At 45.2% G+C, this 15,975-nt stretch overlaps 1 protein-coding gene across 1 annotated transcript; it reads right to left on the bottom strand.

Moving 5' to 3' along the window:
* Positions 1-4,019: 4,019 nt before the first annotated feature.
* Positions 4,020-12,010, bottom strand: LOC142577720 (cholinesterase-like). The gene is made up of 4 exons (XM_075687174.1): positions 11,576-12,010; positions 6,329-6,669; positions 5,476-5,776; positions 4,020-4,228 (listed from the first exon to the last, which is right to left on the bottom strand). Exons 1-4 carry the CDS (start codon positions 11,866-11,868, stop codon positions 4,024-4,026), a joined length of 1,140 nt encoding a protein of 379 aa, XP_075543289.1. The 5' UTR covers positions 11,869-12,010; the 3' UTR covers positions 4,020-4,023.
* Positions 12,011-15,975: the final 3,965 nt, after the last annotated feature.

Below are 15,975 nucleotides of genomic sequence, written 5' to 3'. Positions count from 1 at the left end.
ACCAAAACGTTTCAAAGAGTTAATCGACTTTGGCAAGAGAGGAGTATATGCGCACGAGCGTAGCCTAATGGTACGATCATCGTGCTACTGTGCTTGAAGGCGCAGGTTCAATCCCACCATCGGTGGCGCATTTATTTAATTTTGTTAAAGATGCCCGGAGCCAGGCGAGACATGAACCTATACCTACCTACCTACCGCGAAGCGCCTTGAATGAGGAAAGATAGGCTCCGCATTAAGGGGAAGCTTTAGCTCGGACCCAACTCCGACGCGGCCGATTCAAATACATGTAAAACGCAAGAACGTTTATCTGAGATATCCGCTGGACCGATTTTAATGAAATTTGTTGCATTTGAGAACGAAAGTTAAGTTCTAGTGACTGTTGGAAGAGGAATTATGATTTAGGGCCTGAATTTTGTGTAAATAAATTTCAAAATTTAGAACGTTTGAAAAACATATAAGCACAAAGTTTAGAAATTAGTAGCTCTGCATCAAGAACAGATATCGCGGTTTTGTAAACCGCACCCGCTGGATCATTCAAAGCGCACAAATTCGATATGTCATTTTATATCTTACGTAAATTCGTTACGTCGTTTAACAGGGTTCTGCAAAAGCTGTATTTCCTTATTATTAAATTTATTTTTTAGGATTTATGAATAACACATACATTTTGTCCGCTTTATATATGTACTATAAGATGCAATTGACACGACTGTCATATCAGTTTTCATTGCTGAGTTACAGAGTTGTAAACTTGATGGTTTCGTTCTCAAAAATTTTCTATTTCTGCCAATATGTTGTAGATTGACTATCTAAATCGGAAATTCGAAACAGTCAGATTTTGAATTTTTCTTTTATATGCAACAAACCTCGTCAAATTTGGTGCAGTGGTTGCCGAGAAAAGCGAATTCTCCTTTTACATGTACTTAAATACGAGCACCCGAGCTAAAGCTTCCTCTTAAGAGCTTGAAAACTTTATGTTGAGAAATGTGGTGAACTGGGCGGGTAGACGTCGCTTCATTCAAGAAAATGCCATCGTATGTTAAATAAACGCGTAGCCGTCGCAGTGCGTGCGTATGTCTTGTCTTCTTTCGCTGCCTTGTTGATAACAATGGTATAAATTGATGAAAGGATAAAGCGAGATAAAGCATAGAGTAAATTATTTTTAATTCAAATGTAGAAATGATAAACTAAACGGAAGTGAATGTGTACGAAAAAATAACTTGCCGCAGTTGGGATACATACCCAAGTCTTCGCATTATGCGTGCGAAGCTCTTACCGATTGAGCTACCACAGCGACATTTTCCCATCTACATTTTTTTGGGTAGTATATGTATTACATCTAGCCTTGGGAATGTTAGCTAGCGCCACAACTCACTGCCATGGTGGCTGAGATCCTTTCTATACCGCAGCCGTCACGCAGTACGTAAACTGGAGAGAAGGCAACTTGCCAACCATCGTAACGCCAACGCGGTATAGGCCCACGAGCAAGCAAGGGTTTTCGAGCACATACATATCTTGATAGTTCAAGGAATAGAAGTACGTAGGAAAAATAACGAGTTTAGTGACGTACATCATATTACATATCATATTATATCATATTATCATATCATATTATCATATTATACATGCATGCATGCATGCATGCATGTATGTATGTAATAATAATATTTGGGGTTTTACGTCCCAAAACCACTTTCTTATTATGAGGCACGCCGTAGTGGAGGACTCCGGAAATTTTGACCACCTGGGGTTCTTTAACGTGCACCTAAATCTAAGCACACGGGTGTTTTCGCATTTCGCCCTCATCGAAATGCGGCCGCCGTGGCCGGGATTCGATCCCGCGACCTCGTGCTCAGCAGCCCAACACCATAGCCACTGAGCAACCACGGCGGGTATGTATGTATGTATGTATGTATGTATGTATGTATGTATGTATGTATGTATGTATGTATGTATGTATGTATGTATGTATGTATGTATGTATGTATGTATGTATGCATGTATGTATGTATGTATGTATGTATGTATGTATGTATGTATGTATGTATGCATGCATGCATGCATGCATGCATGCATGCATGCATACATACATACATGCATACATACACATACACATACACATACATGCATGCATGCATGCATGCATGCATGCATACATACATACATACATACATACATACATACATACATACATACATACATACATACATACATACATACATACATACATAAATACATACATACATACATACATACATACATATCTTGATAGTTCAAGGAATAGAAGTACGTAGGAAAAATAACGAGTTTAGTGACGTACATCATATTACATATCATATTATATCATATTATCATATTATCATATTATACATGCATGCATGCATGCATGCATGCATGCATGCATACATACATACATACATACATACATACATACATACATACATACATACATACATACATACATACATACATACATACATACATACATACATATCTTGATAGTTCAAGGAATAGAAGTACGTAGGAAAAATAACGAGTTTAGTGACGTTTCGGCCGGGGTCTGCCCTTCATAAAGAGTGCGACGAAGGCCCGACCCTTGCCGGAACGTCACTAAAGTGATGTTAGTTGTCCTACGGGCTTACGCGCGCACACACACACACACACACACACACACACACACACACACACACACACACACACACACACACACACACACACACACACACACACACACACACACACACACACACACACACACACACACACACACACACACACACACACACACACACACACACACACACACACACACACACACACACACACACACACACACACACACACTGGATGGAGTAAGTCGCAGTACTTTTTGTATTCTGCTAAATTGCATGATTAGTCAAGAATAAGTACCCAACTTATGAAGCAACGAGGTTGGGCAAAAAATTCCAACTCCATTGCAAGTTTGTAGAATGGTTTGCAAAACGTACGACTAAACAGTTTCTAACTTTCTATCTATTAAGTATTAGTAGTTTTTCCGCTTACTGCAGATGCCCGCGAAAAAAGAATAATAAGAACTCGGTGCCGTTTCACGCTGAAGAAGAATGACCAGCGAAGCTGTGTATATGGGCCTCCTAATGGCTAAATGTACGGCTGCCGAGAGTCGGCCAGGCATTGCACTATCTTCGGGACTGGCCCACGTATGTTTTGTTTCTACACACGGACACACTCCTGGGAGAACTAGCCCTTAACAGCTTCGCTGTAAAAAGTGTTAGCGTCGTTGCGGGCATTAATTAATTATTAATTGATTATTAATTAAATAATAATTAATACCGCACATCAGAAACAACTAATACATTGCTTAAATAATTAAGCGTTATAAATTACTAATAATTGATTAACTTATTAATTAATTGTCTATTTACTAATTGAATGATTACTCGGTTATTAATTAATCAGTTAAATTTTTATTTCCTTCATGCCGCCGACGAACGAAGGAGCACTTGCAGGCGTTCGCAGCACCGAGGGGCGCGAACGAGATAGCTGTGGAAGGCGACGAGGCTGGAGGCAATCCAGATGACAGTTTTGTGTTAACACACGGACGCGATCCTTTTTACAGTTTCTGTAAAAAGAGAGTACCACATGACATGCCCACTTTCGCGCCGTGATTGCAGTGATTCGAAACGTTCTGCTTACAGATGACCACAACATTTAGCTGGGTGCACTGCCGCTTAAAAGGCGACGGGGTAGCGACGCAGGCGTTGGCTGTGCAATTTACGTCAGCAGTCGTGATCGCTTGAAAGTGAGCGACGGACGTGGCAGTTCCAGACAGCGATAAACATTGTCAAAAACGATTGTCAGTGTTCTGGAAAAGGAACTTCTTTCATCGAGGATGTTCAGTTTGCTTACAGCTATCGCGAAACGAAGCACCTGTTGCTTGCGGCAGCACAAGCGATAACCGCTGCGTCTGATTATCGCTATCATAAATCGCCGCGAGGGAAGGACATCGCTGTGCGCGAAAAGGAATCAACAAGAATAGAGCGAGACGTCGGCAAAACGCGCATGTTTATACCTCACGTAGTACCTTGTGAATGGAGTCTCGTTGATCAGAATGGCCCTGCTGACGCTAAAGACTTCCTGGTTGTGCAGCAGGTAGCCGACCGCGGACGCCCCGGCGTTGTGGCCCAAAGCGACTATGTTCGCCGCATCGCCGCAAAAGTAACGCGCGTATCTGTAAACAGTAGTGGAATTGGGTGACGAGCTCAAGTTTAGATAGGTACTAAAGCCTTTGTTTATCTGTTGACTGGTAGACAAATAAGAGCAAGAATAGTTTCAGCACGCACGGCTAATAGATTGGTAAGAAAAATTCAAGACATTAAAATGGAGCTCAGTCTGCCCAAGCTCCATGTGAGCAGCAAACGCTGACACAGACGGCTATACGTACAGGAAAGGACGAGATATAATTATCCCCGTCTCTAAAATATTCCGTGTTTGCTCCTTGAAAAGCGTCATAGGTACCCGTTTGTGTTATAGTCGCCTGTATAAATCTGAGACGAAGAGACCGTTGGGTAAAGTGTCCTCCGTAGTAATCTGCTGAGGATTTGTCAGTAAGCGCGCATCAGCTTGAAGCTTCATGGAAACGAACCGACTGGTCTACGAGAGCCAAATTTCTAAACATTTACGTATTGCACTGAACATCGATGCATGTTACTGCGGTGTCTAGTTGCATCAGGTATATTCAATATGAATTTTATTTAATGCCGTGTGTGCTAAGAGTCACTTTGGAGATTTCAATATAAAGAATTGTCATGTAAGAGCCCTGCCTTGCAAGAAAACTCATTTTACCTGCAATCGCTGGATTCCTTGCAGATAAATTATATTCCCGAGGTTCTTACAGGTTTAATTCAGTACAAGTCTCTGCCTGCAGTAAGCGTTCGTACATTGGTTAGAAGGTTAGGAAATAGGCCGCTCAAATCCTGGCTTAGCTACCGTGTCTTAAAACATGTTGATGCGCCTGCTGCGATTCTTAGGTATCTAACTGTCCGTGCAACCAACTGAAAGTCAGTGGTGCTCCTACGAGGTCTGTCGTCTTATTCGTTCTTTGCTACGCGTTCCCGCTTTATTCCGTATGTAGGTTTCAAATGTTCAACTAAAAACAGTTTAGAAAATGACCGTCAATGTATTTTGACCACCACCTGCATTGTTAGTGAAGCTCTCGCTCAAGAGCGCTGTGTTTCGCCTATCATTCTTCTGTACCCACCCTTGTTTTCCTAAGTGTTTCCCACTCGTACGACTATCCTTAAATAAGTTCGCTTCGCTCACTCTTTCGGTGTCACTAGCAAAGATGAAATCCGCATAATTGGACGTGTCCTCGATAAATCTCCTCTTCGGGTATAGCTCTCTCTCTCTCTCTCTCTCTCTCTCTCTCTCTCTCTCTCTCTCGTTGCTCTACGCAAAAAGTATCGTCCGTGTACGCACGTTCTAGTCCAGTTCAGGGCTACGACGAGGTCCGAGAGGCCCACGTTGCCCGGCGCTTCGGGCGGCGCGTTGAGGAATCCCATGGCTCCGAGCCGGTAGTGCGGCGCCACGACCACGACGTCTCCGAGCGCGGCAAGGCAACGGCCTTCGTTGTCGGCGTGCGACATCTGGAAGAAGTGACCGTGCACCACGAAGAGCACCGCCAGCGGGCCGGCCTCGCAGGCACCTGGCGGCTTCCAGATGCTCAGCGTGAGGCAGTCTTCGCGTCCCCGATCCGAACCGGCATTTGCCCTTTCACCGCCTGCGACACGTGTGCGGAGGCCAGCGAGGAAGCAAAAATTACTGTCACGTGCCTGAAGGTGGAAACAAACAATGCTGTGAGCGAAGCTAGCTGATCGGACATTGTTCTGAAAACACACGACTTTAGAAACACAGCTTCACAAACACGTTAGAACGACGCCCATCAAGAACGTGGCAAGGCGCTCTGGTTCGCCAGTAGAAGATAGCGCCATTACTGACTTGAGGTATATCGTATTGTAAAGTTCGGAAACCCTGGACCTGGTAAGTTTGAAAACCTGGGAAACAGCGCAATAAATAAAATAAAAATAAAAATAACGGAAACGCGGACAGAGATTTAAATTATACGACAACGCGTACCACGCTAAGGCGAGCGAACCAGCCCAACGTCGCGCCCTTTAGCGGTTTTGTGGGAGCTGTGGCACGCACACATTTACCAAGAAAGGCTGATGGTTTTGTATCAGTCTTCACAAACGTTGAGGACCACGTTCACAACACCCTATGATAGAAAGCAATCGCGAGCGCCACTCTCGTGTAGAAAAGGAAGAGCGCTCACCGGCGCGGGTCCTGATTGTCTTATCGCCCTGGAGGCAAGGGGCTGGCGGCCGAGTGCCGTCGTAGAGGGAATCGGCACCGCCGTCCCTCGCTGCGACGGCTTCGCGGAATCGTAGGTCGCCCACCGGTGGCTGGGCGAATGGCACGCCGCGAAAGGCGTGCACCAGGCGTCCCCTGCAGCTCATGACGGAGCCAAGCACGGTGCCAAACGGGCCGTGGATGAGCAGGTCGTCTTTCTTGGGCGACAGGTAGCGGAGTAGGAGAACCGTGGCCACGGCCAGCGTCAGGATGGAAGCCACGACGGACACCAGACAGGCCGTCATGCTCCCGTGGAGCGATCCGCTGCTTGTGATTGAGAATGTTGCCTTATCGTCGTGACTGTTTCGGTGGCATTCTACTGCCCTCACGGGAGGAAAATTAACACGAAGCTTACGGCAGGTTTGCACCACTGCTAGAGTCATCAAGTTGAGTGGTTGAATAACCAGGATGCGGTTGAGGTGTAATAACAATTGTGTTAATAATATTTCTACTTTGTTGAGATACTCTTCGACGCTCGTGCGCTGTTCATCAATCACGAACGAAGTTCTGGTAAGGCTATACAGACTGCAACATACAGTGTCAATTATTTGGGACAGCTACTGAACCGTCATACCCCTTGGACAGGTTAAATTTCCCATTAATTTTCCGTACGATATCGCTGACTTGAACCTGAAGTTATAGGCAAAGAAAAAACATCTGTTAACTAAGAAAGGACGCCGGGGATCGTGAAACCTTGCAGAATTACAGCATAATTTCCGGCAATGCTCTTTCTTTCTGCCAGTTGTATTAATTTTAAATGCCCATGATTGAACCACAGTTTTCAGAAATGTTCCCACATATGACCCGTAACATAGCCCCTTGGTTCGATCCTGGACGCGGCGGCCGCATTTCGGGGAGGGCGGAAAAAAAGAAAAAGAAGAAAAAGAAAATGCTCGTGTACTTAAAATTGAGGGGCAGATCGATGTTCCCATTACGGCGTACCTCATGATCACATTGTGGTTCCCGCACGCAAATGACCAGAATTTGATTTAAAATGCTTAATATGCCCACCATTTCGCACAAACTTGAAATATGTGTCATATTTCGTCCTTTTAGGATATATGTACGAAAAACACGCTTATACCGCTTGTATACCGCTTGTATAACGCTTGTATAACGCTTTCTAATTGCAGATTAAATTAATTAATTGCAACGTAATTAAAGTTTTTCTCTACCGCTGATGAGCATAGTCGTCATGAGCAAAAGTATTCTCAATGTGAACATATGATAACATCCATGAGATTGCTTCTAGTCGCGGTTTTTAACACTAGATGACCTGCGTGTAGTCTTTCTCTTTGTTTTCTGGTGCTTGAACACTTGCACTGAAAACATGGCTTGCCTGCACGCCTCTTTTCAGGAAAGCTTGGTATAACGTTCTTCATTTCCTGCGGTAGGGAAAGGGTTAAGCCACACACTTTAAATTTTGTTATAAACATCAACCATAACGTGCCGCCCATTTCAACCAAATATATAAAAGGTATACCGTATCGGAATGGAAAACTGGGTGAGTAGGTGAATCGTTCGTTGTATACTGGCAATACGGGTTGGTGGTACATGAATTGAAGAATCGTGTCTGGACATGTCCTGGACAACGACTTTCTTGAGTCCTGGTCCCAGTAGTGCTGCCACCATAGAGTGATAGAAAAGCTGTATTTCTCACTGACTAACACAGTGTGCAAACATTACACGTCGATTTTAAAACACACGTAACGCACTTCGAAGTGCCTATAAAACAATTTGCTGCAAAGGCTGTAATTTTACCAGATACTTCAAACTCTGCCAGCAGTTGACCTATACAGTGGCTCGACAGTCTAACGACACTTTTTATGCTGTCACAAAACTGCGCCGCTACCGTGTATGCTACTTCATACTAATGCGTTTAAAGCTTAGTTGGGCAGGGTATGCAGCCATTCCACATGACAATAGGGCTTTCTGCCTTTTACAAAAGCCTCAGCTTCATCGGGCAGCAATGCTTACAATTAATTTTGAAACTTGAATGTACACGACTGAACGCGTGCTGTGAACACGGAATTTTCGTTTTGGACAGATAATGAAGTAGGGGATCAAGTAATGTTTATAAAAAAAAAAATGTACGCTCGGTGACAGAATATTGCGGGCACGAGGTCTGAGAAAGAGCTGAATATCTCGGCACCCTCAAAACGCAGTCAGGTATTTGCATTTCGGGCCTCGACTAGAATATGCTAACAACATTGTCATATACAGTTTTACTGGCTACTGCTGCAGGCTGATCGGGAATTGAACGTGTTCGGAGATACCGTGGTCCGTAAACTTTTGTCGCCGGGTGTACGAATGTTTCAAAAATATACTTCGGCATTTGATCCAATCAAACGAGCGTGTCGCAACACGGAATCCCATCTAACAATCATTTGCTGCGGTACCATACTTTCAACGCAGATGCGGTATGCGATTGAGGCTAACAGTAATGACAAAAAGTGGTCAGTGCGGTGAGTGTGCCATTCCTCGTGCATTTTACGGCTCGTTGTGGTGCAGTGATCCGCGAGATGACGGCGTCAGATATCGACGGGTAGCGTGCCTCTATATGGCTATAAGAGGGTGAAATAATGTATATGGCTATAAATGGGCCCCGGCTCTCACCTGGAGTGCTTTAGCGAAGTTTACGCAGCAGGTTACGAGTTTTAGGGCTGGACCCACCGGCTACGGCTCTGTGCTGGGGGGAGAGAGGTGGCGCGCTCGATTCCTGGCTGCATTCTGATGGGACGAAGTGCAAAACCGTTCGTGCATGTACGTACTTTGATTTATGTACGGGCTAAAGAACTCCAGGTGGTCAAAATGAAACTGCAGCCGTTCACTATGGCATGCCTCTAACTCATTATGCAGTTCTGGGACGTTAGACCTCACACTTTAATTTTCAATTATACGGACGCTCGAGGCGTGTTCGCGAAGCCGCCGTTGTCGTTTTGTCCCGCTGACGCTACACCCTTTACTTGCGCGCAGTGTGCGTTTGGCTGCAAAAACGACAAAGCAGCGTGAACGCACGGTCCGCTCAATCGCGTCGGTAGCAAAGCAAGGGCTGCAGCATTCTGACTCCCTCTGCTGACAGGAGAGTTGCGCGTACGCACACGACAGGCGCACTAGCATTCTTGTGGAGCTGCTGTGTGCATGCTCGGGTCTGAGCAGTACGCGCCAAGCCAGCGTTATCTAATATTTAACCAGGCGATGACTATAACACCGATGGTTTCCCGTTGGTATAATTTCATGCATCGTCGAGGTGACTGCCTGCAGCGCGCCACTGGCGGCGCTCGTCACGCCAGCATCGTGAGACGCCTGCTAGCTGCCAAGACGCTGTTCCTTCTATCAAGTAGCACGTGCTGCGTCTGGCCAACATGCTAACACCGTCCGAGTTGTTCAAGCTCAGCGTTAAACCTTGTTATCACGCTCGATAGGCTCGATCTACAAATAGCACGCAACGGGGCGGCATAACAGAAAGGAAGACGAACACTAGGTTGCGCCTGTGTTCGGTCTTCCTTTCTGTTGCGCCGTCACGCGTTGCGCGCTATTTGTAGATGGTTCTGATGTCAAAGTACCAACTAGCCCTACATTCAACTCTTTGAAAGGTTTCGCCCTTTCGGGCTAAACAGCAAATTTCTTTTTTTGTGATTCCCGCTGCGATGGGGGGGGGGGGGTGAGTGCTTATGGCGCCACCCCACCCAAATCGCCGGACATTTGCAACAAAGTTTTCACTCACTCACTCACTCACTCCCGCTACGTTGGACTTCTAGATAGCAGGCTATCAATCCAGAACTAAATCGGAAACTGGAAACCGGGAAAAACCGGTATTTTTGCGTGAACCGGAACTGAAACGAAACGTTACAATTTTTCTTTTTCACTCTGGAGCACATCCAAGGAGAAATGATTCTACGTTGAATATTTTCAGGGAGTTACCTGAATGATGCGTAAGCGTTTCGTCGTAACGACGTGGTATTGAGTGGCCGTGTGCTGGTGTGTTCGGCTTAATTGCGAGAACGACCGTGAGTGAATCGTGAAACGGAGAAGTGCGGTTTCAACACCGAACTGTTAAGTGCGACCTGCACGAGACGACGTAGAAGAGGCGTGTAGAAGCAATGTTCACCCGTGTTATAGAGGGACCGCAGCGGATGTGGACGTGAGGTGAGAGGACGAGGGAGATGTAGGAAACGAAGGAAATGTATGCAGCTTTCCCTGGACCGTCGGTATCGGGCGGCGTCGGCACGCGTCGTTCCTCTTGTCTGTTGCGTTCGACAGCGTGTTACTGCAGTTCCCTGCTCTGTGCAGCGTCGTTCATTTGTTTCTGGCGTAATCTATATACACGCTGGTACTCTGCATTCCTGCGTTTCCGTTCTTCTTCACTAAGCGTCTGCGGTCGCCTTGGCGCCATTAGGGTAAATGTGACAGCGCTGCGGCGACACGAACTGCTGCGGAAGGTTGCGCAACGTGAACTGATGGGGCAAGCAAACTACTGCAGGTGGCGGCGCCAGGTGCGCCGATGACGTTCCGATCTGAAGGCACGGCAGCTCCACAGTTCTGGTGCGCACCTGATTGCACACGTCACGTGGCCACAAAGACGCGGTCGTGCCACTGCTCGTGCGATCGTCGTCGTCTTCTTCCACAGCTGGCGGGCTCTGTCTTGAAAGCGATCGTCTTACGCGAAAGAGGGACGGGCGGACAGTTTTCTTATTGTGTAACCATATAAATGCTTACGCATATAAAATACGATTTACAGTTCATGCGGGACGCCTTCCATAGTATATATATACGAATGTTTTTGCCTATTCATTGCCTGCGCTTGAGGCTTAACTATATAGTATATCATACCTCTTCGTAAACGCAGATGAGCTTGCCGGAATTTTACAAGTGGCAACACCGCTAGTACTGTCTGCAGCAAAACACGGCGCTGGCCCTGTTGATATTGCTTACTTCGTTTTATTTCTCATTTGGCCTTGTATAGGGCGGCGTGCTAAGTTTCCAACATGGTTAGTCCGTGACACCCTGAACGGAACACTGCGTAGTTAGCGCAATGGAGTCTTTATCTTTCTTATATACGAATCGGCACATTGTCGTGCTTCCTTCTCTGTAAGCCATATTGCTTCGCGTTGTACGGATCTTCCGGTGTGAATGAGTACCAAGTAAACGAGAGCACTAGAGCTCTTACCGGCGTTCGGTCGCCTTGTGCCTGTACAAGCTCCAGAAGCTCAGCAGGAAGGCAGACTGCGCGAAGTTTCCGTGAGGGGTGCCCGTGTCGACGCCAGTGGCCATCGCGGAGCTGGCGGGAACTGGCGGCCTCTCGCACGTCTCCTCCTGCAGGTAGCCACGCTGGAGCCTCGCCCTCGCGGCCGCCACCTCGGGGTCCGTGTTACTCAGTTTATCGGTCAGCGCCGGCGGCATGGAACCGGTGCGGCGCATTCTCTCTTCTTCTCTGAGCCAGTCCACGTATAGCGTGCTCATGGCGCGCGCTATTGCCGTGGTCTTCTTTGTCCTAACGTTACCCTGTGAGCGCGCCAGTTTGTACAACTCAGCGGATCGCTTGTCGCGTTCTGATTGTTCGATGGTTGAAATCTCTCTCTCTCGCTTTCTCGTGTAATGCTGGTACCTTTTTCTTTTTTTTTTCCAAAACTGCGTGTGATATACCTTGACGGCTGCTCAGCTCACCATATCACGTTTTTATGGTTGCAAAGAAAACAGCATTCCGGGGTTTTAGTCTTGGAATATGTAACGTAGCGGAAACAATATTTATTTACAAGGATGCTCGGCGATGAGTAGATATAATATTTCTCGTTCTGGAACTAGAGCTACGATTACGCGCCTCGCTCGCCCAGTAGCTATGGTGCTGCGTCGCTGATCTCCGGAGTTGCCGGATCAATCGCGGCCGCGGAGGCTGCATCATGGTGGGGGCTTAATGAAAATAAATAAATATAATTAGTATTTATAATTAAAATAACATGGTTGTGTTCCATGCATTGGGTGCATGTTACAGAACCCAAGCTGGTAAATATTAATCCGAAGCTCCCCACTAGGGCGTGCCTCATATAATGACATCGTGGCTTTGGCGCGTACAACCCCAGAATTAAAATAACCTCATACTTTTTCTTTAGAGCTACGATTCAATAGTCCTTAGAAAACTCTGCGTAATGTCAAAGCCAGCTGCGATTACTTTCTTAGATTCGCTTCACTAAACCGTGTGCCCGTCGCTTCCTTTTCGTAGTTATATATACAACGACACCTTCAAGCCTTTTGTCAGCACGGAGGCCTTTAAATATATATGACCAAATATTTTCGTTACGGTACATCTGAAGGTGCGTTTCCCTGTTATTGTACTGTATAAGCAGAGGTTCTGCTCACGTTTTTTACGTGTCCGTTTTAAATGCCTAATCATCTTCTATGCCTACCCAACAAGAAACTGATGCGTCACTAAAGACCATGAATGGTTCATACCTGCTTAAACAATGGCTCATACCCTCGTAAGCAAGCAAAAATGCAATGTCCTGTACCCACGTAAGGCAGATGGCTACAAGCGCTCAGCAAAGTGAAGCGAGCCCCCAGTGCACATATATTGAAATCTCCCATACAACACACAGAACAGGTAGCATACGTTTCAATAAAGAACAAGCTCAAAACAGAAGCATCTGAACCATCAGTAAAACATTGCATACCCCCCTCAGCAAATGTAGTGGTAGTTTTGCAACGGCTTCTATAAGTTAACCCTAATTCACCTTAACGCTGAGGGTCGTGAGTTAGACTCCTACCAAAGGTCGAGGGTTCGCGTGCCTTAATTAAATACGTCTTAATTAACTGCGGCTAAGTACGTTTATCTTAACATCAATGGTCGTGCGCTCGAGTGCCGTAATGAACTGTATCTTAAGTAAACCTGTCCGACCACGTTCGCTATCAAACATGATAAGCGAACGACCGATGAGGGCTGATAAGGGTTTATAATGCTCGGATCAAGTTCCATAACATTGTTAATGACACCGGGCTGCGTGGAGATGAGGAAGTGGCACAATGCTTACGCATGCTTAGACAACTCCCGGAGGAGTTTCTGCGGGAATTTTTTGTACTTATTTTTCAATTATCGCGGGTGGTAATTACGTGCCACGGAAACTGCTATAGATAAATCTTAGTTAATTTCACTGGTGTTATGATGATATTTACCCTACAATATGGCTCATACCCACCCTGGGGGATTGGACACCTGACCTTTTACATAATATTTAAAGAACCTACAAGTAATGTGCAATTGAGCAATCAAAACAGACAAATTAACGATTTTGTATAAACAGAACAATAAATAATAGTAATGCTAGGATTTAATACACAAATGCAACTAAGAGAACTGATAAAAGTTAAAATTTAAAATATCTCCTTCGTTTTGTTGATTGAATGACACTAGAGACATCAAAGACGTTCCTGTGGCTAAAGCCAAAGGCACCGAAAGTTAGTACTATTTGCGATGTTAAATTTACCCATAGTTTAGCAAGAAGAATTTCAAGAAGTATCTTCTTTGGTAATTTATACCCGCCACATATTAAAAATTGTGTTCTATGGATTCTGTTTCTAGGAAGGATTGACACAGAGGCGATATTTACTTTGCCTACTTCTTCCTCAGCGCGTTCTGGCACAGTTTGGTTCTTTCAACATGATGCTGTTCTTTTCTTTTCTTTTGTTGTCGTGCTTATCTATTGACTTTTAAGCACTTCCTACATGATAGGTACGGATAAATATCCGTACTGCAAGAATTTATCTGCAAAGTCAAGGAATCCTCGTAGGTCTTTAATTTTTGTCATGTTTAAGACCGGTGCGTACTGCAACGATGCAACAGCGCAACGGCACCAACAGAGGTTCCTCAAGACACTTGGCACCCGTGCTTCCTTCACTGAGCTTAAGGTGTTCGATTCTCCCACATCCACATCGCAATATATATATATATATATATATATATATATATATATATATATATATATATATATATATATATATATATATATATATATATATATATGAAGTATTATTATCGAAGGAAAAGGTGACTAATTGAGAGAAACATAAACATCAACAGCTTTTTTTTTTATAAACGTCTCGTAACCCAAGTCGTCGCTGGAGAAATTCAGCTGGGTCCATGGTTGTGGCGCTGAGTCCTGTTGACTGTACTTGTGGCTAACATAAAGCAACAGGGCGCACTCAGGGCGTTTTCCAAATATCGGCCTAGACAGCTACTTTGCCGTCTTCGCCGGACAGCCGCCGTTGTAACTCCTTTTTCAGTGCTGACAGCTTCGAGGAGACAGCGTTGAAACCGGAAAGGACGCAGGCTGTTTTGTCGTCTAGCGAGCCGACGACACAGAAGAGATGTACAATGGAAACTGCAGAACGTATTACAGTCGAGCCTGTGAGGGTTTGTTTTGTTTGAGGACTTGTTTTGAAGGCCCGTACACGTGACTGGGGTGTAAATTAAACCTTTAAGTACCGACACGAAATTTCGGCTTCTCATTATTTTTTGTGCTGTAGGGAGGAAGTAGACCCCTAAATCCCAGAAAAAGTATTGACAAGCGTCATAGCGACAACAATTTCGGCTTCCGCAACTAAGAAGTCGATGCCTAGTGTCGTCATGATATCCTAGATCGTTTCGTTCCTGTAATAATCTGAGAGTGCCACACACGAGCGTAGCAAGAAATAAGGCACGCAGCACTTTTGTTTACTTTTTTAAATGTGCCACCGTCATAATACCAAGCTATATTGCTACATAACGTCACCAAATATTAATAATAATATATAATATTTGGGGTTTTACGTGCCAAAACCACTTTCTGATTATGAGGCACGCCGTAGTGGAGGACTCCGGAAATTTTGACCACCTGGGGTTCTTTAACGTGCACCTAAATCTAAGCACACGGGTGTTTTCGCATTTCGCCCCCATCGAAATGCGGCCACCATGGCCGGGATTCGATCCCGCGACCTCGTGCTCAGCAGCCCAACACCATAGCCACTGAGCAACCACGGCGGGTATCACCAAATATTGTTCTGTGTCATGACGCCACAATAATGTCGACGATCTGCCATTTTCAGACAACTGTAGTATTAAATTCACATATGTTATAAGTCTTTCTCTGTATTCGCACTTGCTAAGCATGAAGTGAGAAGTGTGTTGTTGAGTTTCTACAGCTTGAGAATATGTGTCAGTACTACTTCAAGCGTGAGTAAAAAGGGGGTTAACCGAGGGGCCCGATTTTTATTAGTCATGTCATGAGAATCCAACAAACACTGACACCAACGACAACATAGGGGAAATTACTTGTGCTTAACAAATCAAATAAAGAAACGATAAATTAATGGAAATGAAAGTGGATGAAAAGAAACTTGCCGCAGGTGGGAACCGAACCCACAACCTTCCCATTTCGCGTGCGTTGCTCTACCAATTAAGCGACCGCGGCACCGTATCCCTATCCACTTTCTTGGGTATTTCCTAGTAAATCCCTGAGAACGCTAGCCAGCGCCACCACTATGCGAAGGTTGTGGGATCGTTCCTTACCTGCGGCAGGTTGTTTTTTCAAGCACTTTCGC

This window comes from Dermacentor variabilis, chromosome 4 (assembly GCF_050947875.1).
Source record: "Dermacentor variabilis isolate Ectoservices chromosome 4, ASM5094787v1, whole genome shotgun sequence".
Classification (NCBI taxonomy): domain Eukaryota; kingdom Metazoa; phylum Arthropoda; class Arachnida; order Ixodida; family Ixodidae; genus Dermacentor; species Dermacentor variabilis.
The sequence above is the reverse complement of the archived record's forward strand: the minus strand, read 5'-3'. Positions and strand labels throughout refer to the sequence as shown.

Coding starts and splice junctions, on each gene's coding strand:
- LOC142577720 (XM_075687174.1), bottom strand. CDS start 11,868: ATGAGCACGCTATACGTGGACTGGCTCAGAGAAGAAGAGAGAATGCGC. Junction 5,777..6,328: donor GACAATCAGGACCCGCGCCG/GTGAGCGCTCTT, acceptor CACGTGTCGCAG/GCGGTGAAAGGGCAAATGCC. Junction 4,229..5,475: donor GCCCTGAACTGGACTAGAAC/GTGCGTACACGG, acceptor TACTGTTTACAG/ATACGCGCGTTACTTTTGCG.